Source organism: Peromyscus eremicus, chromosome 6 (genome assembly GCF_949786415.1).
Source record: "Peromyscus eremicus chromosome 6, PerEre_H2_v1, whole genome shotgun sequence".
In the NCBI taxonomy this organism is placed as follows: domain Eukaryota; kingdom Metazoa; phylum Chordata; class Mammalia; order Rodentia; family Cricetidae; genus Peromyscus; species Peromyscus eremicus.
In genome coordinates, this window is record NC_081421.1 from 78,033,686 (window position 1) to 78,056,258 (window position 22,573).

General features: G+C 51.0%; 1 protein-coding gene across 1 annotated transcript; it reads right to left on the reverse strand.

Annotated features, from left to right (window-relative positions):
* Positions 1-458: 458 nt before the first annotated feature.
* Positions 459-22,228, reverse strand: Mov10 (Mov10 RISC complex RNA helicase). Its single transcript, XM_059266016.1, has 21 exons — positions 22,123-22,228; positions 21,792-22,021; positions 11,485-11,688; positions 10,966-11,201; positions 10,597-10,858; positions 8,713-8,847; positions 8,330-8,498; positions 6,989-7,143; positions 6,550-6,726; positions 6,291-6,438; positions 5,832-5,990; positions 5,515-5,618; positions 5,251-5,348; positions 4,934-5,150; positions 3,039-3,156; positions 2,731-2,922; positions 2,530-2,604; positions 1,456-1,581; positions 1,290-1,378; positions 944-1,065; positions 459-857 (listed from the first exon to the last, which is right to left on the reverse strand). The coding sequence occupies exons 2-21, from the start codon at positions 21,926-21,928 to the stop codon at positions 766-768; spliced, it is 3,015 nt and encodes a 1,004-aa protein (XP_059121999.1). The 5' UTR covers positions 21,929-22,021; positions 22,123-22,228; the 3' UTR covers positions 459-765.
* Positions 22,229-22,573: the final 345 nt, after the last annotated feature.

Here is a 22,573-nt window from a genome sequence, read left to right on the forward strand (position 1 = left end):
TTCTGCTTTGGGTAGTAGCCTTGCTCTGACTTTACTTGGTGGGAGGGCAGGACATGAATAAAGGTCAAAGGTTCCACCATGTGTGGCAGCTTCCTGTCTTTCCTGGCCTCCCTTGGCTGTGAGCCTGGAGTCCCATCTTTTCTCTTCATTTCCAAGTTGCTGGCTAGGCTGGGCCCCTGTCTGCAGAGGCAGGGCTGGGGGCGGAGGCAGCAGGGGACAGGGTGGAGTCTAGAGTAAGGGATGAGGTCATGTTTGGCTGACTGCCTGGGTGGGTGAGGGGAGTGGTCTGTACCATTGGCTAAACATAGAAGCCTGTGGGTGGCTTCCCTGTCCACTGGGTTTCTCGTCCTCCACGTAGTTCTGAAGGGGTGTGGCTCTGGACAGATCCCCTCCTGGAGGGTCAGCTCGGGGGCACAGGAAGCAAGGCCAGGCTGATGAGACAGACGGAAGCAAGAGGCTTTTGCATAGAACGGCATTTTGTTTTTCTTAAAGCAGCTCAGCAGTAGACTGCTTGCCTAGCATATTCGAGGCTCTGGGTTCCATCCCCAGTACTGCAAAGGAGAGGGAAAAAAAAAAAGCTTTCCTCGTCCCCTTCCTCCAAGTTTTAGCAGCTTGGGTTATTTTCCCTAGCAGAGGAAGGGGCAGGACGGTTTGGCCTGTAAACTTCCCAGCCTTCCTGTCTCGTGTGGACAGGTGAGCTGGGTTCTGGGTCAGGGATAGGCAGCAATAAGGCTTGGCTGGTGTGAGAAGGCGGCAGCTGTGTCTTCAGAGCTCATTTCTCCACTCTGGCTCCACTTGTAAGGACAGGCCCCCTTCACCATCCCGCTCCTGGGGGAGATTGTGGTGACGGCGGGGCCCTAGGAAGAAAAGGAGACACACTTGCTTTTCTTCGCCTCCTCTTCCCACAGCTCCCCCTACCTGGCCCACCATGGCCCATCCCTACCTGAGGTAGAGGGGCTGAGTTTGCTTAGACCTTGGAGCAAGTCTTGTCCCTGCTGCAGGTCCAGTTTAGCAGGAAAGGGGCATCCAGTATACCCCCCATTTTCTTTACAGAACTCCAGGAATCTGTGGGGTACAGGGACATTGGCATGGGAAGCTGTGTAGGCTTGGCTGCGGAGCAGAGGCAGAAGGCAGAGTGGCCCAACTACATTTAATAATTCAGGGTGGGCATTGTGAACAGCAACAGACCTGAGGACTAACAGAGTATAAGCGGGTGCTTAGTAAAGACACACCTGCCCTAGCCCGGGGCTCGTGGTCACCAAGAGCAATTACGGGGTGGGAATGCTTACGTTTTCCAGTCCGGGTCATGGCCGAGGAGGAGGGGGTTGCCCACTACGATGAGCAAAGCCTTGGCCCGGGTCACAGCCACGTTGAACCTCTGGAAGGAAGAAGTGGTGATGTCATGGAAGGGACAGGCCCCGAGGAAGAATTCATGCCACCCACAAGCCTTCTAACCTTGGGGTTCTTAAGGAAACCGAGGTTAAAGTCCAGATCCAGCTGCACAAAGCTCTGGCTGCTCCGGACGGTGGAGATGAGGATGACGCTTCGTTCTTGCCCTTGGAATTCTTCCACGGAGCCCACCTAGAGTGCAGAGGCAGGTCTTGAGACCAGGCAGGCTCAAGAGGAGCCATGGGGACAGACCTGGTCTAGCAGGCAAAGCGGCCAGGAAGGTACAGACAAGTCACTGGTTACTTGGAGATCAGTGCAGGGCCAGGAAGGGGACAGGAGGCCTGCCTGCTGGGGAGACCTGCCTAAGAACAGCCAGTTAACAGGGTGGGGTCTGGAAAGGGTTCAAAGCCAATCAAATGGCAGGCACTGCCGGGTGCGCTCCCTGGAGACAGTCACTAATCTGGTCAGAATATCTGAGGGACAGGCCTGTAAATCATAAAGCAGTGGTTTTCAACCCTGGCTCCACACATCAGAATCACCCGTGGAGCTTTAAAAAACAAAGCAAAACAAAGCTGGGTGGTGATGGCACTTAGAATCTCAGTCCTCGGGAGGCAGACAAGCTCTTGAGTTTGAAGCCAGCCTGGTCTACAGAGTGAGTTCCAAGACATCCAGGGCTACACACACAGAGAAACCCTGTCTTGAAAACCAAAAATAAACTAATAAATAATAAACAAAACAGTAACAAAAACCCACCCTGGCTTTTCCTCCAGACAGCTATGGTATTTGGTTGGGTGGGACCAAAGCAGTGATACTATTAAAGTTCTCCAAGTGATTTTTATCTGAATCAGTGTTGAGCCAGCCCTTCAGACGGACAGTTAAGCTATAGAGGGAGCAAGGAGATAAGATCACATGACAGGCAGGGTTGGTCTAGAGAGTTTGGACTTCATCCTTGGGGCAGAGGCCACACACCTGACTGATAAGACACGGCCTTGTTAAACAGGCAGGCCTCCAGGTTCCATCTCGGAACTACCTGGGGGAAACCCCAGTTTCATTTTGAGGAAACAGGGTAGGACAGGACACAACACAGACTGAGGTCAGAGGCGTACGGAAGGCTGGGAGAGAATGCAGGGTGCACCTCACCTTCAAATCCTTGATGTCATCCAGTCCTCGAAGTTCCCGGTCGAGTCTGGTGATGCAGTAACGGATTTTTTCTACCTGGAGGGAGGGGATAGGTGCCTTTCTCTCATGCCATCACCCTCACAGAGGGAGGCAGAGGCAGCCAGCTGGCCCGGGTGCTGGTGGGCAAAGAGGGAAGTCCTAGTCTTGGACCGAAGGCCTGACCTGCTTCCGGTATGGGGAGATGACGCCCACACTCCGGGGGCTCAGGCGGGCTTTACCCTTCTTGGAGGAAGGGGCCAGGAGCTGTTTCAGGTATGAAGTCACCGTGGCAGCCTCTTCAGGGTTGAAGAAGGATGGGCTATTGCCCTCTCGCTCATCTTTGCCCATCACGCCGTGGAAGATGATGGGGAAGCCCTGGACACAGTGAAGCGAGAGCAAACCCTCAGGCTGGTCATCCCGGCCTCCCTACCTTCCAACCCAGCCAGGGAATCAGGGCTCCAGGGTTGCAGCCCTGCCCCGCTCGGCCTCACCTGCCGAGGCAGGCCCTCCCAGCGGCAGAATCGTTCTCTATCTACCACGTCTGCACAGGCCTGCAGCTCTCCATCATAGTACAGCCGGTTAGGGATGTCCAGGATGGTGGGGTGAGATCTAAGGGGCAGGAGGAGAAAGAACAAAGTCGAGGCCCCTCGGGGGAGCCCTGCTCCACGTGCTCCCTACCCCCACCCTCCGGCCATGCTCGGGTCCGCTGCCCGGCGCTGTAAAGACAGAAAGCTGAGCCAAACGTGGTTCTAAAAAGCAGCCAGGCTAGGGCTGCCACTGACCAGCCAAATTCCTTTAAAAAACCAAGAAGTTAGGACCCACTCTCAGGTTTTAGTTTACCCAAGAAGGACAGTCCAAAAACAAATGATCATCTATTATCGCTGCTCTTGAATTAGGTTAAAGCCCCCAAATGTAAGTATCAACACAAAAGCATTTACAGGACTTTTACAATGATCACTGTGTGGTGTGGGTAGTCATGCTACGCCATGTGTGTGGAGGTCGGAGGACACCTTGTGGACCCAGTTCTCTGAGTTGCTAGGTATGTGTACAGCAAGTACACTTTTACCCATCGAGCCATCTCAGCCCTGACATTTCGAGATGGTGTCTGGCTGTGTAGCCCAGGCTAGCCTTTAAACTCTTCAATCCTATCTCACTCAACCTCCAAATGGTGGGCAACCACGGCCCAGCTTACATTTACTCAATGCTTAAAAGATTTTTATTATTTTTAATTATGTGTATGTGAGGGTGTGTGGGGTGTGGGGTGTGTGTGTGTGTGTGTGTGTGTGTGTGTGTGTGTGTGTGTGAGAGAGAGAGAGAGAGAGAGAGAGAGAGAGAGAGAGCAGGTGACCATGGAGGCCATAGATGTCAGATCCCCACCCGACATGGATGCTGAGCATAGGCTCTCTGCAACATTTTTTTTTTTTTTTTTTTTTTTTTTGGTTTTTGAGACAGGGTTTCTCTGTGTAGCTTTGCGCCTTTCCTGGATCTCACTTTGTAGACCAGGCTGGCCTTGAACTCACAAAGATCCACCTGCCTCTGCCTCCCGAGTCCTGGGAATAAAGGCGTGCACCACCACCGCCAGGCAACACTTTTTTTAAAAAAAAAGATTTATGATTATGTAGAGTGTTCTGTTTGCAAGTATCCCTGCCCGCCAGAAGAGGGCACCAGATCTCATTATAGATGATTGTGAGTCACCATGTGGTTGCTGGGAATTGAACGCAGGACTTCTGGAAGAGCAGCCAGGGCTCTTACTTAACCTCTGAGCCATCTCTCCATCCCCTCTGCAACACTTTTAACTGCTGAGGCATTTGTCCAGTCCTAGATTTACCAAATTCTCATTGACAGTCTGGAACTCACCTAAGTACTGATGTTAAACTTACTAGAAGAAGTATGTAAGATGGTGAGGGTGGTATGCACCTACGATCCTAGCTACTCAGGAAGCTGAGGCAGGATTGCTCGAGCCTAGAGTTCAGATCAGCCTAGGCAACACAGGACGACCTTGTCTCAAAGGGGAGAGGAGAGCAGGGCATGTACATTAGTGGTAGAACACTTGAATGCAATATGCAAGGTCCTGGGCTCAAGTCCCAGCACCCCACAAAAAATAAAAACCTCAAGTCTATAGGCCTCAGTTGTATATGTAATTCAACTAACAATGGTTTTAAGGAAAAATTCATGCTCCCTGCCTTCCTTTTTTCTTGTTGGATTGCCTAGAAACTTGGACCTATCCAGATACATTCTGGTCTGAGGACCTCCAACATGCAGATAAACCATTGGTCTGAGAAGCAATTACCTGCTAAGTCACAAGACAAGTAGCTGTAAGGAGGCTACCAAGGAGACCCCCCCCCCCCTTCAACCTGATAAGCAGCAGAGGTGGGGGCAGTGATACCTGTAGTTTCGGAGCAGTTTGGTGATGAACTGGGGGTCGTAGCCATTGGGGCCCTTCTTGTACAGGGAGTTGTAGGTGAGCAGGCGCTCTAGCAGAGAGTAGCCAAGCCCGTGCTTCTGTGCCAGTGGTGAACGAAGTACAGGCCCCAGCTGCCGAGGGTCTCCAGCTAGCACCAGCTGCCCTCCTGGATTGCCCGTTTCCTTGACCTCCAGCAGTCCTGAGAGGCACGGGGGGGGGGGGGGGGGGGAGGTTAAATGGTGGGACTTACCCAACTGGCGTGGGGTGGTGTACCTATAGCCCATCCTGAGCCCCCTCACCTGCTATGGCCACCAGACTCTCGGGCTCCATGCAGTGGCCAGCCTCATCGATGAAGATGTGTGTGAAGTGATCGATGGGAAACTGGGCTGACACCAACCTGGGAGTGTCAGGCCAAGCAGGGGTCATTCCCAGGCACCCAACTACCAAACCTGAACTCTGGCCCTTCATTACACTCTGCTCTCAGGAACCCTTCCTCTTTCCCTAGCCCTATCCCCCTTCAATTTTTCCTAACACCTGAGGAACAAATCCCATGCATCCCTTACCTGCTGGCAGTGATGAGGGTCGTAATTAAGACCCGATACTGCTGGAGATGCTTCTTGGCAGGGTATACATACTCTCCTTTCTTAGCATCCCAGTTACAGCAGGTCTGTGGGTTATGAAAGGATGTGAAATCAGCTTGGCTCTTTCCTTTCTCACTCTCATCCTGGCTCTGGACCTCCAGCACTTATTACCTGCCTCCCTCCCTTTGCAGACAAGAAAACCAAAGTCCCCAGAGGGGTCCTGACCCACCCGAAGTCACACAGCGAGTCTTCAGGTGCTCTGAGAACCTCCCAAGCATCTCTCTGTACTTCCTATATACCTTAATGTCCTCAGGTACCATTCGGATGTCCCTGCTCGGGGCCAGGAGACGGTAGATGGAGCTGGGCAGGTGGACCCGGAGCCGCTGACAGAGGAGGTCAGCCCCTGAGTTGGATGGAGTGCAGGCCAGGATGTGGGCTTTGGGCAGGTGCTTCACTACCTGAGACAAAGAAAAGAACAGTATGGGCAGAAGGTTCCTATTAACAGAGGGCTCAGGCTACATTGGTCTCCCTGATGCCTGCTAGTCTAGATGACACTTTGGTATTGGACATTGGTAAATTCACATCTGCGCATTTACATATCAGCAGTCAGCAGTCATAATGACCCTCACTCCCTACCTCCTCTTTGGGCGACTGTTCAGGTGCAGGGCCACTCATGTGACTGGAGGGGATCAAAACTGCAGACAAATGCTGGGGGATGCATACTTCAGTACAGGCCCGGGATTATTCTTCAGCCTCACCTGCTTGATGGCCTCCACTAACGTGACTGTCTTGCCGGTCCCTGGAGGCCCAAAGATGATGTAGGGAGCAGGCCGAGTGGTGCCCCTCACAATATGCTTCATGGCCTGCAGCTGCTCAGGGTTCGACTCCAGACTCCGATCATACAGCCTGGCAGAGGAGGGGTCCAGGAATATGGGCCTGAAGTCATCCAACAGCCCGGGCCTCCATTCCCAATATCCACACCCCACGTAAACCCGGGGCCCCTGCCCACAGTCTTACTTGAACTTCACATCTGAGGGCAGTAGGGAGGCCCCACGGGAGGCCACAGGAAAAAGCATGGGCCACAGCAGCCATCGCCCTGTCAACTCCAAGGCCCGGTGCTGGACCCGAAGGGGCTGGCGGTTGAAGGTGAAGTTCACCTTGAAGGTCAGCCCATCCACAAATTGGCTCAGGAGGCTTTGGGCAAAGAGTGAAGTGGGAGAGTTCTAGTTAGGTAGAGTGGGCAGTGAAAAGCCAGGACCCTCTCCACCTCCCACCATTCTGCTCTCTTCCCAGGAGGTCCTTACAAAGTTCTCTGGGAGATGACGTAGTTCACACAGCTTGGAGTCTCTCTGCCCTGTGTCCAGGGTCCTAGTCATCTCCGGGAGCGAGACCTCCTAACCCCGGGCCTTAGAAGCCTGAAGGTTGCTTTTGGTTATTTGGTGCTCCCAACGCTCACCTTGTGGAAAAACTCAGCTTGACACGGTCCAGTTCCACCTTGTGTACAAAACCCTTGTAGGTAATAGGGTCCTCCTGGTTGGTCTCAGAGGACAAAAGGGCAAACAGGTGGTCACCCCGTAGCACTGAGGGACGGCTCTCGGTCACACCAGGAACCTACAGCATATAAACATAAGCAAACTTTTCTTTTCTTTTTCTTCTTCTTCTTTCTTGTAGCACTGGCTGTCCTGGAACTCTGTAGATCAGGTTGGCCTCTGCTGTCCATGGGATAGGATTAAACATGTGTGCCACCACCACCGCTGGCTTAAGAAAGCTTTTCTATCCCACATGTGATCATTGGAGGGCCTTAGCCCCTGGCTCTGGCTTCATAACCTCAACTCATCCCAGCTTTCCTTTCCTACAAGGCAAAGCACGAATTGGGGGAGGTGAGTACCACAGGCTGCTAGAGGTGCCTAGCCTGGGAATCCAAGAACCTCCCGGGTAGGATTTTAAGATGTGGTGGCCAATGGCCCCAGTCCAGCTAGCTGCCTTCTTGGCCAGCTCAGCTCCAGCTTTGCCTTTAGTGCCTTGGTGCAAACTCCCTTTCCCTGATCATCTTAGGTCTCTCCCTTCCCACCTGCATGCACTCTTGTGCATTAATCCGCTCTCACGAGCAAATCTGAGTTTGTGTGTATGTTTTTAAAATGTGAGGGCTGACGAGATGGCTCAGTGGGTAAGGGGGCCTGCTGCCAAGCCTGACAACCTGAATTTAATCCCTGGGACCTACATGGTGGAAAGAGAAAACCGACTCCTGCAAATTGTCCTCTGACCTCCACATGTGTGCTATTCATCTTGCATACACACAAAATAATATATATTATATAGGTGTATATACACACGTATCTATATAATTTAAAAAACCAAAATGTAAACATTTGAAAGGGTCTCAGAATTATCCATAAAGCTAAGAAAACAAGGGATTCACCAATATCACACAGTTGGCGGCAAAATCTAAATTAAAATTCCACTACCTATATAAACTGGGTGTGTTAGGCCGTGTCTATAACTGGGGCAGTAGACACAGGAAGATGAGAAGTTCAAGATCACCCTTAGCTACATAGTAAGTCTGAAGCTAGCCTGAGCTACATGGGCTGCTGCCTGAAATAAATAAAGTAGAAACAAAACCATTGTGCTGTCCTGGCACATTTTGGGGGACAGGAAGCTCACCCTGTTCTTTGTCCATACCCTCTGAATATTTCATCCTTTTGGTATGTATGCCCTGCTGTCAGAGATCATGGCCTGTTACCTCCTTCAGGTTGACTGGCATGCACCCTCCCTCCCCACAGCAGATCTGAGCCCTAACCTCCAGTGTGAGCAGCCTGGGATTCTGGTCCACAGGGTCCCAGGTCATGGGTACCGCGTCCAGGTCATAGTGCCGGATATCATGTTCCATCTGTAGCTCCTCCAGGTGCAGCAGCAGGCGGAGCTTCACTTCATAGTTCTGGGATTTCAGGGTTGTCTCCAGCTGGGCCCTGGGAGGGATGGTTGAGTTGGGGCAGGAACAGGGTAGGTCAGACAACTCCTTTGCTCTGAGGCTCTACCCTCTCCAGCCATCCATCCATCCATCCCCACACTGAACATGCTGTGGGCACCACACACTGTTCAAGGTGAACCAGCGAAGAGAGGCCAGACGAAGAGGCCAGCAGAAAGACAAGGGAGCACGTGGTACGAAGTACCAGTACTCACTTGATCTCGGCAACCTCCTTTGGGGCGGTGAAGATACTTGGTCCCTGAAGAAGGATAGGGAGCAGTTGCCTGAGGCGGAGGGGTGGGTAGTAGGTCCCCAGGGCCAAACTTAGCTCCAGTTCATAGCCCTTGGCGCTGTGGGAGGGAAGAAAACCTGTGAGAAACACAGAAATCTCTCATCTTCAAAGACTCTGGAGATGTTCCCATGGAGCCTTGCAGAAACACTCCTCTGTATTGTTCCCCTTTCTGGTATACATGCTGCTGAACTGAGCACGCAGAAGACTTTTCTACAGTGACTTCTGTGGTGTGGTCAGCAGCCATCCAGGGGTTCAATGCTCCCTAGCTCATGTAGCTGCTTGGTCCAAGGCTGGACCATTCTCGTTTTTGTAAAGTCTAATACTTGAAATATTTAAAAAGACATATCTTGTGAGCTGGGTGTGGTGGCACAGGCCTATAATCCCAGCACTTCGCACTGGAAATGAGTACAAAAGGTTTATGAGTTATAGGCCAGCCTGGGCTACACATCCCAACTCTCTCAAAAATAAACAACAAATATAAGTAATATATGCTCTTTTGAAGAAACAACAACAAAGCAATATGATTTAAATAATAACTAAGTAACATTCTTATCTTTCAGGAACAATCTTCATATTGTTTTCTTTGTTCTTTCTTTCTTTTTTTCCTTTCTTTTTCTTTTTTTTTTTTTTTTTTTTTTTTGGTTTTTCGAGACAGGGTTTCTCTGTATAACAGCTCTGGCTGCCCTGGAACTCACTCTGTAGACCAGGCTGGCCTCAAACTCACAGACATCCATCTATCTGCCTCTACCTCTGCCTCTCCAGAACTGGGATTAAAGGCGTGCACCATCACTGTCTGGCTACATATATATTATTAATGAGGAACATGTTATAACTATAAAGATCTTATTACATGGTTTGCATTTATTACTCATTATTTTAAAATGTTTATCTTTCTATGGATTTGTGTGTGTGAAAAGGGCACCAGATCCCCTGGAGCTGGAGTTACAAACAGTTGTAAAGCCACTCACCTGGGTGGTGGGAACTGAACTCAGGTCTGCTGCAAGAGCAGCAGGCAGGTGCTCTTAAACAAAGTCACCCCTCCAGCCCCTTCATTTTGTTTTTAGACAGTCTTTCTCTGAAGTCCAGGCTAGCCTAAAACTCCTTGAGCACAGGCTGAACTGTAACTCCAGTAATTCTGCCTCAGCCTCCAAGGGGTCAGGATTACAGTGCTTTCAGCTACCACGTCTTGCTCTCAGATTTAATTGTTTGTTTAAATATTAGACAAGGTTTCACTATGAAGCCCTGGATGGTCTGGAATGATATGTAGATCACACTGGTCTTGAACTTTACAGAGACCTGTCTGCCTTTGCCTCTGTCTCCTGAGCGCTGGGATGAAAGGCATGGGCCATACCTGGCTCTTTTAACAGCTTTGCTGGAAAAACTCACATACAGTTTTGTGATTTGTTCAGTGTATTCACGCACATGTAACCATCATCATCATCAGTTTTAGAACACTTCCGGGAAGCCCTTCAGCTAGCGACCACCCTCAGAAACGTAGACATCTAATCGCCAGTGCCAGGCGTGGCGGGGCAGTGGTGGCGCACGCCTTTAGTTCCATCACTTGCTGGAACTATGAGTTCCAAGACATTTTAGTCTGCGATAGTGAGCTCCAGGGCAGGCTGGGTGGCTTACAACTGTCTGCCATTCCCATACTGTTCTCAGGTCTGCCACTCTCCTGCAGCTTGCTTCTCTGACATGAAAGGGATCTGAGACCCAGAGGAGGGAATAAACTACCGTTCAGAAAGGGGGCTCTGTCTCCTAGCACAGGGGGTCTTCCCGAGCGCCCACGCTGCCATTATCCAGTTACCGGTCAGGCCTCTGTCCTTCCTCTACCCGGTTGGTCAATACAGGGTTTCTAGAGAGCCGAGGGGTGCGCTTGAAGGGAGTCGTGGGTTTCAGTTGTGCAGCCAGGGGGCTGTGGGCGACGGCAGCTAAGAAGCGGGCAATGTAGAAAGTCTCTGCTCCTTCCGCCCCCGAGTCCCCAGGTCCCAGCAGCTCCCAGAGGACGGTGGCTGGGAAGTAGCCCACTAGGCTGGTCTTACAGTAGACATGGAGCTCATAGCTTTCACCTGCACGAAGGTAAGCGGAGTGAGGCAGAGACCCTACCCACAGCATCCCCATCCCAAGGCGGGAGCCCACTGGACAGAGAGCTACTTCACCTTAGATGACCACTCACCTGGGCCCAGTGGGCAGGGCAGGTCCTGTTCACCATGGTAGAAGGCAAACTGGGGCGTCCAGCAGAGTGGGAAGAGATGAGTGAGGGTAACAGGCTTGGGTCCTCCGTTTCGAAGCCTTAGGGTCAGCACCTCTTTGCGGTTCAAATCCAGGCGGATAAGGAGCTGCCCGTCTCGGGCTTCATGGGGCCCCTGGACCTCCACGTCCACCCCATGCTTCCCATGAAGATACTCAGCTCTGGGGAGAGTGGGAATCAAGGGGGTATGGGGTGAGAGGACCATGGGCTGGGAATTACCCTGGGGAAGGTTTCAGGCTTAGGAACTTGGTAAAGTGTCAGATGTGCTTGGGAATTCGCCTCTACCCTGTATTAATTCCCTGCCTCTCTTCCTTCCGTGTGGGGGTGGGGGTGGGGGTGGGGGTGGGGGTGGGGGGTGGGTTGGGGAGCTCATGGCCCGAGGAAAGCCAGACATCCCTTCCCCTTGCCCTCCCCTGCCCACTCACAGGGCATGCACTCACACACCTGTCATGAAAGATCCTGGCCAACAGTGATCTCTGTTGTTTGCTGATATTCGAGCCTGGCTTTATTCGCCTCTTTTCTGGAAACTGCACATCGGCCCAGCGGTCTAGTTTGAAGAACCTGACCCGAGTCTTGGTGACGAAGGCCAGATTTGCAATCCTCATTCCATACAGCATGGAGGAGAAGCCAGGGGCAGGGGTCCCATAGCTGCCAGAAGCAGAGGACACTGGGAAGTGAGGGAAGGCAGGGTGGCTGTGGAGAGGGTGCTGGGCAAGGCCCAAGAGCTGCTTGCTCTTTGCAGGGACACACCAGTCCTGCTTCGAGGCAGGATGGGGCTCAGAGGCAGAGACTCTGACTAGGGATGGTAGGAATTTTTAACAACTTAAAGCAAGGCATGGGGACTTTCCAACACAAAATAACTGGATTTAAACAGCACTGTGAAGCAAAGTCCAATATTGGGCTGCTGGCTGGGAAGACAGAGAGAGAAAAACAGATTTTTTTTTTAAAGGGGGACTATTTGGGGACATTAAAAAAAAAAAAAAAAGAGTGCAGTGGGAAGAGCTAAGGCTAAGGGGAAGTTGAAAAAGATGACTCATAGGAGTGGACAGGTCCCAGGCTGTAGGGAGGGCTGAGAAAGGGGGTCATAGAGAGCAGAGATGTCCAGAGTGTGGGCAAGGTGGCGGATCAGACAGCAGTTTCCCCCGGAAGTCAAAGGGTGCAGGTGGAACCCAAGCAGGAAGGGAAAGGATCCTTCTCCCGAGATCAAATAGCCTGGCTTTGTGCCTAGAGAGGTGAAGACAGGAAAAGTGGTCAGCAGGATGACTGTGGGCTCAGCACCTGGTGTTCAGCGTAGTCCACTCCACACACTTACGGAGGCATGTTAGGTGCCAGGCACTGTGCTTGAGGCTGGTTCCAAGCTGCCAGACCTCGATCCAGCCTCGAGGACCACTCAGAGAGAACCCATACATTCCAGCGTGATGATGGGGTATAGTTGCTGGGACTGCACACAAGGGCTCAGTGGGCCAAGCTGGGGCGCTGAGGACTGTCTGGGCAGGGGGGGGAGGGGTCTCTGAGGAAGGAGTGGGCATTCCCCGGGCAAGAGGAAGCACACGATGAGCAAACCGAAGGGTATGGGTGACGGGGCTGGGCCTCCCAGCCGCTTCAGCTGGCTACTCACCAGCACCTTGCTTTCTTTCTCTTTTGAACTACTGGGGCCTATGGAGCTAAGAGGTTAGGGAGGCTACCTAGCGTGTGTGAGGCCCGAGGTTCAACCCCTAGCCCCAAAAGACAAAAATAAAACCAAACCAAATCAAAACCCAACCCCCTCTCCCAACCCCTCCCCTGCCAAAATGGGCAAAAAACAAAAATAAAAAAATAAAGTAGGGATTGAAGACCTGCCTTAGAGGGCCACCATGAGGCTCCCTTGAGAGACTGACATTGCAGGGAACCGTTAGCCCAGTGCTTGGCACGAAGCAGACCTCGGTAAGGGAGAGTGAAGGTTAGTGTCACATACGGTCGGTTTGTACCACAGTGAAAGGTTCCAAGAAAGGGATTGACAGGAGGTGGCAGAGATGGGCAGATCCAGACGGTTTTACACGGCAGGCTAGGAGCCTGGACTTGACCCAGGCTTTCAGCAGCCCTTCACTTCCCTTCTCTGGTACCCAGGAGCCTGAGGATGCTCCCAAACACATGGCATATTTGACGGACAGAGTGAGGATCTGGAGGAGCGATAACCTCACTCAATGCTTGTTGGTAACGCTGGGTTATTACAGCATATCCTAGCAACTGTGTGGTGATTCTTAGTAACCCATCACTGGTGATCAATCAGCATGGTTGCTTATAAGAGCACACAGCAAGGTCCTTTGTGGCTCGGGACATCTCCTTGTGTCCCACACCTATCACTCTGCCTCTCTCCTTCATCCCAAGAAATGAGAGCAGTATGATTCAGACAACATTGAAGAGGCTATGATTTCTTTTAAAAGGGTGGTAAGTCATTTGAAAGCACAATGAGAAACGCTGGGTGGACGTTAGTGGCTATCGTTAGTATTTGTATTAGTAGGGAGAGGTCTAATCACAGCAAGGGTAGGAGGAGCAACAACTTACTTTCAGCCCTCGTCAGAGGCTACCCTGTAGTTACAGAACCACTGCAGTTGGTGGGTTTTAAGCAGGGGAGTGGCAAGATCATATTTGCATTTCAGATCACTCTGGCATCAGGATTGGAGGATGGATATGCTGGAGGCAAGATTGTAGGCAGGGAGACTGGTTAGAAGAAGGCCACTGCAGTTGTCTGGTTAAAAGATACCAAAGGCCTGAATGAGGCAGTGGGAGAAACAGAGGAGGGGTCAGATCTGATCATATTTTGAATGCAAATTAGCAGAATTTGGTGACCGACAGGAAGGAGAATAGAGTGGAAAGAGAAGCATCTGGAATATCCAAATCAAGGACTTTGGCTCTGGGACTGTCCCTGAGGAGGGAAAAGGTAGGTAGCCTACAGGACCATCACATTTGCATCGGACATGCTGGGTTTGAGATGCCCGTGGTCCAAAGGCAGCCCTAGTTATGTGAGGCAGAGCTGAGAGCTCACAGCAAAGTCAAGGTCAGAATCTAATAATATTAGGGAGTCCCCTGGTGGTAGTTAACAACCAAGGACTCGTGCTTGGGACCTCCCCAGGGAATTGTAGTCTGAGAATAGTCAAGACCAACACAGGCCAGGGAGGAAGAGAAAACAGAAGAAACCTAGAGAGAGAGAAAAATCAGAAGAGAACATGGTAGGACCAGGCATGGTGGCTCACACCCATAATGCCAGCACTCGGGAGGCAGAGGCTGAAGACCACCTCAAATCTGATGTTAGCCTAGTCTACATACTAGGGTGCAGACTCTCCAGGGATACACAGAAAGATACTGTCTCAAAAACAAACAAACGAGGCTGAGCGGGGTGGCGCACACCTTGCATTCCAGCACGTGTGAGGCAGAGGCAGGTGGATCTGAGTGTGAGGCCAGCCTGGTCTACAGACTGAGTTCCAGGCCAGCTAAAGCTACACATCAAGACTCTGTCTCAAAAACAAAAAACCCCAAAGAAACAGAAGGTTGATGAGACAGTTTAACGGGTAAAGGTGCTTGCCGCCTGTCCTGAGTTCAGCCTCGAGAGCTACATACATGTGGGGGAAGGAGAGAGCTGACTCCCATAAGTTGTCCTCTGACCACTACACAAGGACACCCTAGATAAATATAATTTAAAAAGGAACAAAAATGGGATGTTGATATGGAGGAGTCTATCTATATCCTGTGAAGAGAATGATAGAAAACGGGATGGCTGTGTGTAGTGGCACATGCTTTTAATCCCAGCACTCGGGAGGCAGAGGCAGGAGGATCTCTGAGTTTAAAGCCAGCCTGGTCTACAGAGTGAGTTCCAGGGCAGGCAGGGCGACACAGAGAAACTCTGTCTCGAAAAAAACTTTAAAAAAAAAAAGGAAGAGAAAAGGACAGAAGATAATGGTCTTATGTAGGTAAACTTACTTAGGTTTAAGTATGCATGCGTAAGGAGAAATGAAAAAGGTATTCAACCAAAGTGTTAAGATATTTAAGCAAGACAGCATTGCACATGCAGTATGAAAGGCCTTCGCTCCAAACTCTTGTTGAAGTGGGACGTACATCCAATTGTTACTTGATAAACACTCCCTTAACTAGACACATAGGAACAGACACCGTTCTGTGACGATGCCTTATGGTGCCATCTCCGGCCTCTGAACAGTTGCAGAAAGTACCACGGCTTTAATTTAAATGGGGTAGTCAATTCTCCAATGACCAAGGCAGGCAGCCCACAGTTTTTGATGTTATCATCATCATACACACAAAAAACCTTGTACTTTCACAAGTCCAGGGAGACATGCTCTTGGAAGCAGAATTTCTCGGAGGGCCAAAGAGAATGAATGAACTTTTACAACTTTAGTAAAAAGGTCATTTTCTTTTGGAGAGAGAAGCTGGCCTCAAACTCACAATCTACTGTCCGTCCCTTCAAATGCTGGATTTATAGGCTTCTGCCACCACACCTGGCACATCTGGGAACTTCTGCAAAACTGCCTCCTAAACCAGCTGTCTGGATTTATGTTCTCATTAGTAAGAGCTTCAGAATGCCCCCTTTCCAGCCCCTAGCATCAGAAATTTTCAATTGTTTACTTTTTGTTTCCCCAGACAGGGTTTCTCTGAGTTGTTTGGTGCCTGCCCTGGATCTCAATCTGTAGACCAGGCTGGCTTTAAACTCACAGAGATCCACCTGCCTCTGCCTCCCGAGTGCTGGATCAAAGGTGTGCACCACCGCCACCCGGCTAATTATTTACATTTTTTACAGTCTTTTTTAAAAAATTATTTTGAGACAAGGTCTCTTGTAGCTCAGGCTGGCCTCAAACTCCTGATCCTCCTGCCTCCACCAGGTACATGACACATGCTTGGCTGATATTTGCTGCCATTTGTTGAAATTTTTTTTAAAGTATCTTCTTTAAATTCTTACTTCCTTGGTCAGTCACACAGCTGACAGGGCTTCACTATGTAGCTCTGACTCCCCTTGAACTTGCATAGATTCTCCTGCTGCCACCTCCCACACGACAAGATGACGTCTTACAAGAGCCTTGCCTAGCACGTCTTTTGTGTACTGCCTCTGAAACCGACCTCGTCGTATCTGTTGTCATTTTCTCTAGGCGCTGTTAACTGCTGACCCTACTTCTGGCTTTGCATCTCTCCTCCCACGCCTGGTCTACCCTGTACACAGGCAGCAGGGTCACCACAGACCCAACCGCATGCCCACTAACAACTCCGGAGGGCACAAACCCGGCTAACCCTTTGGTACAGTTACCACGACAGTGCGCGCACGCACGCAGCAACATCATCTCTACCAGCAGAACACTTTTCTGAGTACTTGCTGGGTGGTGTGCTAAGTACCCAAATGCATGGCTTCACCTATTTCTCACAACTCTTTTCAACAGTAGCCATTATCGGCCCCCATGCTGACTCCAGCCACTTATCCATCAGGCACGGTAGTCATTCCCAGCCACTGGCGACACTGCTCCTCAGCAGGCTTTCTTGTCTTCGCCGACACCCTTAGGCTCCACTGCCTGTCATGTGGTCTCTGTTATTTGTTGCTCAAATGGCAGCTAATTCCCCCCCTCCCCACCCCACCCCCTAAAAAAACCCAAACCAGCGGAATCTAGTATCAGATTTGGAAGTGATCTTAAAGAGACGTCTAGTTTTACAAACTCAGGGTGCAGTTCTCATTAGTGGGTCAAAATCAGCTTTGAATTTATGTTTTAGGATTTTTGAGACAAAGCCTAGTTATGTAGCCCAGGCTAGCCTTAAACCTGTGTGCTCTTTCTGCCTCTACCTCTCAACCACTGCATTTACAGACATGAGCCAGCATGCCTCCATCCCAGAACTTAGGAAGCTGAGGCAGGATTGTTGCCAGTTTGAACCTAACCTAGGTTACATAGACCTAGTAGTCTGTCTGTCTGTCTCTCTCTCTCTCTCTCTCTCACACACACACACACACACACAAAATGAAGAGTCAAAAATAGGACAGAATGTATGGCTATTGTTTCAGGCACACACTTGCCCACCAAGTATAGTGCAGGTTTCCCTGGGGATACTGAGGAAGATACCAAACCATCCTCCATGCAAAAAGCCAAGCATTTATATTTATAAAACCTTGACTCTATCCGTCTATTTTATCTTGTTGATCTGCTTTTGATTGTTTTAAAAATAGATCTGTTTTTATTTTACGTGAATAGGTGTTCTGCTACGTGTATGTCTGTGCAGTACTTGTGATGTGCTTGGTGCCTGCCGAGGCCAGAAGAGGGTGTCACAATGTCCTGGAACTGGAGTTACAGACAGCCGTGAGCTCTGGGCTTTGGGAACTGAACCCTGGTCTTCTGTGAGAGCATCAAGTGCTCTTAACCCCCAAGCCATCTCTCCAGCCCCTACTTTTGATGAATGGTTTATTTACTCTTTGAGAATTTCATATATTTTGGTCATATCCACGCCCCCACTCTACCTCCAACTCCCTGAATTTTCTATCCACACATCTTCCTCTCAATTTCATGTCCCTTTATTTAAATTTTTTTAAACATTCGCTTTTCTTTTGTGTGTGTGTGGGGGGGGGCAGGGGGTGCAAATAGGTCCTGGGCTCGAACTCAGTTGTCAGGCTAGGCAAGAAGTACCTTCCAGCTGAGCCACCTCCTCAGACTGCTCCCCGCCTTCAAAACACTCCTCACTGAATCCCACATCAACATGAATGTGGTGTCACCTCTGGAGCATGGGCAGCCTACCAGTTGCCACTGCCCCCAAAGAAAACCGACCCTCCCTTCTCCAGCAGCCACCACCTTCCACTGAAGTCCTCAGCTGGGGTGGGGCTTCGTGACCTCCTTCCTCACCACTGCTGAAATGCTGTGGAGGTAACCAGAGCCACTCGGAGTTCAAGGTCCCTTCACAGCGCCCCTCTTGGCTTCCTGCTCTTAACTTTTTCCGACCCCTCTTCTAAGATGTTCCCTGAACTTTGGGCACGAGGTGCTTTTGGTTTTTTGGAGACATGGTCTCATATAGCCCGGGCAGGCTTCAAACTTGCTATATGCCAAGGGCACCATTACACTCCTGCTCATCCTGTCCCCTCTCAATGATGGTATTACAGGCATGGGCCATTGGGCAGGCTGCCAGTTCCTCCCTTTTGAAACGAAGGTTTTTATCTGTCGTCCCAGCAGCACTCAGGCAGTTGAGGCAGGATTGTCCAAAGGCTAAGATAAAAGAATTGTCTCAAAGTTGAAGTTAATCTGGGCTACACAATGAGTTTCGGGCCCGCCTAACAGGACCCTGCTTTACTGCCCTCCCCCACCAAAAAAAAAGGTTGACAGCAGAAGAGCTGGAGTAAGGATCTCAATTGGAGAGCACTCGCCTGCCTGTGCAAGGTCCTGGGTTTCATCCCCATGTACAAAAAAAACCCCAAACAAACAAACAAAAAAAACTAACAAAACCAACTCCTTCCCTGGCCTCCTGCTGGCTCCAGCTCCTGCCTCTTGTTCACTTCATACAAAGTCACCCACCTGGAAAGCAGCTATTCTTCCTAGCAGGACAGTCCCGAGAATTCCCGAGAAGGGCAACTTGCTATGTTCACTCTAGCCCATTCTCTTGGTCAACTGGAATTCAACTGGATTCTGCCAGCATGTACTGGGCATCTACTACACACAGTCTACGTTGAGGACTGAGAGCTGAGACACACAGGACTAAAGGCAGGGAGGGGCCTTGAAGGTGTGCTGGGAAAAGCAGCGGGAGAGTTCCAATGAGAAGCACAGTGTGATTCAGTTGTAAACAGGCTATCCCCAATGTGGAAAGAGTAAGCTATGAGAATCTAGAGGAAGAAGCAGTTGACCATGGTCTGGCTCTGAAGAACACATCGTGGGGGCCGATGAGATGCTGAAGGGGGAATGGCCTTGTGTCAGCAAACCTGATGACACGGGCTCAATACACACACACACACACACACACACACACACACACACACACACACACTCACTCACTGCACAAGAGGGGCCGGGGATGGAATCCAGTTCATAGTAGAGTGTTTGCCCAGCATCCGCAAAGCCCTCAGGGGTAGACTCCCAGTATTGGAGAAGTAAAAGCTCACGGTCATCAAGGTCAGTTTGGGATACAAAAAACTATTAAAAAGGGGTGAGGGATACACAGAAAACTTAGTCTCCATCCAAGCAGAAATCTCTGCCAGCTGGGAGAGAGGGGCACTTGATAAAACACACTACTTCTGCTTTTTCGAGTGACTTGTGGAACATTGTACGCACCATGACGGTCTCTAAGATACCCAAGTCAAATATTCCTCAGTTTTGTTGAGTAGGTCTCATGATAGGATATAAACCCACACTCAGGCTTTCTTCCTCCTCTGTTGCACTAAAACTTTATCTTTCCTTCAAGGCCAAGGCCAGTCTCCCAGTTTTATTTGGGTAAAATACAAGTGCATACAGTAACAATTACCTTAGGGCTACAGATGCCGTTCAGTGGTGGAGTGTTTGCTTGCCTAGCAAATGCAAGGCCCTGGGTTCAATCTCCAGCACTGCAAAATAAATTGAAAAAAAAAAAAAAAATAGAAGCAAACCCCAGCTGTGGTGGGGGTGTGCCTATAATTCTAGTACACAAGAGGTGGAGAAAGGAGAAATCAGAAATTCAAGGTCAGCCTTGGCTACATAGTAATTTCGAGTCTAGCCTGGGGTACGGGACATCCTGTCTCAAAAGCCAAACGGAATTGGAGAGATGGCTCAGTGGCCGGATGGCTCAGTGGCCGGAGTGAGATTCTCAAGCACCCGTGTTGAGCAGCTCACAACTGCTGGTAACCCCAGCTCCAGGGAGGGAATCTGATGACCTCTTTAGGCTCTTGTGGGCACCTCCATACATAGAGTGTGCACATGCACACATAAATAAAATAAATCTTAGAACACCAAACCCCAACAACAACAACAAAGAAAGATAAAATCCAACACGTTACAGCAGCCAGGAATGGTGGTGGTTTATGTCAAATCTGCTATTCCAGGATTTGGGAGCCTGAGACTGGAGTTCAGAAGCTTGAGGCTAGCCTAGGCAGTAAAAAAACAGCTAAAATAAACAAATCAATCCCTCTATCCATCACACAGAGTTGGTTTTTTTTTTTTTTTTTTTTGTATGCAACCCACCATAGGTGCCTTCTGCCAGGCACTGAAACAATTTACCAGCTTTGGCGCTGACAAACTCCTAGGTTAAACTTGAGTCAGTCCTCTGCGCACTCTTCTTGACTAGGCCTTGAGCTTGGCTCCCTGCACCCTTAGCTTTAGGCCTGCCCATCTCAGTTTTAAAAAGAAGCCTAAGTTAGGTTAGTGAGAAACACTCCTGCTCTCATGATCTGATCAACGTTCTCACCTTCCACCTTTGATACAAAATCTCTGGTCTGCCTACAGCAAGAACTGCTCTTGGTGTGTGATGTTTCCATTCAGCAAACAATGCACTGTCGTCTCCATCTCCTGTGAATCCCCAGCAATCCGGTGTATTTGAAGTTAAGCGCTCTCTCCCCCACTGCCAAAGTACTGGATGGACTTGGGTTCAGAGCCGCACTGTGCTTTATGGACACAGGTGAAGGCGTGGGTGGGGAAGTGTTGACAAAGGCTCTTTGCTTTCCTTCAGCATTTTCCTTACTATCTCCAGCATCATCACGTCATCCTGTTGTAGAGTATACTACAGACTATATGCTGTATGCGGATCACAGCCTTTGTTGTTCAGGGCTTAGTTTTCACCTTCCCACAGTGCCCAGCACAATGTGGAGCACAAAACAGGTCAGCATCGTCTTGGCCTCTTTTTCAGAAGCTGTTCAACCCCTTAATGTTCCTTTCAAGACATATGTTCATTAATAACTAATTCATTAATAACTAATATTCTGGTCAATATGGACAACCTCAACGTTCTCCCCCAACCCCAGGCCATGCTGCCATTACTAAATCCTTCTAAGATTTGCCCCAAATCACAGCAGCCATATCTCACCCATACAGGCATTTTGGTCAGTTGCAACTCAAAGTCTCTCAAAATCTGTTAAGCCCCAATCCCATTTCCCTATTTATTAGTGCAACTCTTTATACCCATCCCAATTAAACTGCTTCTTCGTCTTCCCATCTAAGGCAGCAGCCTGTTGATAGAGGTGTTTCGAAGCACACGTCTATGGGTTTGACAGAAGTCTCTTTGATTTTTTTCACTTGGGTGGTAACAGGAAAAGGAAACCAAGTATCTTCAGCCATGGGGAAAAGGGGCCTCCAGGAGGCTGTCCCTGGCCCTGGGTCTCCATGGAGAAGCCACAGGTGCTAATGGAGGTTTGACTGCCTACGCAGTTTGTGCTCTTTTTCTCCCTGAAGCTCCCCGAGATTCTCCCTCCTACCCTGGGCCTCTTCAGCTCTCCCGGAGCGTGGACCCTGGGGGCAGCCGCCCCTCCACGAGGGGGCGGGGATCCCCGCTTAGCCCGCGCCTGCAGCGCCTTCCCGGTGGGGCTCCCCTCCCCCACCACTGAGCCCCGGCTGCTGCTGGCCGCGCGTGGGCACCGACCCCTCCCCGCCCGGCCGGGCTGTGCAGAGCGGGCGGGCTCGGGGTGGCGCTGGCTGGGCGTGGGCAGGCGCGGGAGGAGGTCTGCCAGGACCGGCCCGGCCCGATCGGCCCGGGGCTGCATCCCTGTGCGTCCGCGGCGGGAAGGTGGCCCCACCGCCCCGGCGCTGGCCCCGAGCCTTTGGGGCCCGTGGTGGGCCGGCCCGTACCTGGGCTTGAAGTCGCGGTTGTAAACCGCCCGCAGCCGCTCGCGATCTGTCTCCAGGTCCAGTCCCCGTTCGGCCAGGAAACTCTCGAACCTCTGGCCAGCCTCCCGGAGCTTTCGGCAGCTGAACTTGCTGGGCATCGCGGCGGCGGCGGCGGCGGCGGCTGCGGCCCAGGCAGGAGGGTCCGTGGAAATGAAACTGAAAGTCGCCGCTGCGGCTTAGAGTTGGCTGCTCTGGGGTGAGGGTGCAAAGGGGAAAAGCCCCCTACCTCTGACGTCTGCTCCTGCCAGCCACCTTCTCCCCGCCAGCCTCCCCTCCTCCGTCCTTCTCCTACCTGAGCCTTCCTTTCGGTCTCTTCGTCCTATCCCCTCCCCCTCTTCGCATTAACTCTTTCCTAAGGAGTCTGACCCCTCCCTCAGGGCCCTCCCCTTACCCCAAGCTCCCTCCCCTGGCTGCTAGCCAGGATCCGAACGTGGCTATCGCCTGGGGCCCCCTAAACAGCCGGGAGGACCTTGGAGCCTCAGCTAGGGCTACTCCCACGCCCACTCTCCAGAGCCTCGGGACTTAGTGAAAAGCTGCAGAGCAAAGGGCAGGGCCCCGGACATGGGTCGGCTGCAGCTGGACTGGGGCCGCTCGTCCAGCACCTCCCCCAGACTGCCGGGGACATAAACCAGTGAGGAAGCCAGCGGCACGCCCCCTCCCCCATTTCCCTGCTCTGGCTTTCTGACACAAGAGAGGAAGGCAGGAGTCAAAAGTTGAGAGGTGAAGGGCGAGCAAGTGTCTCT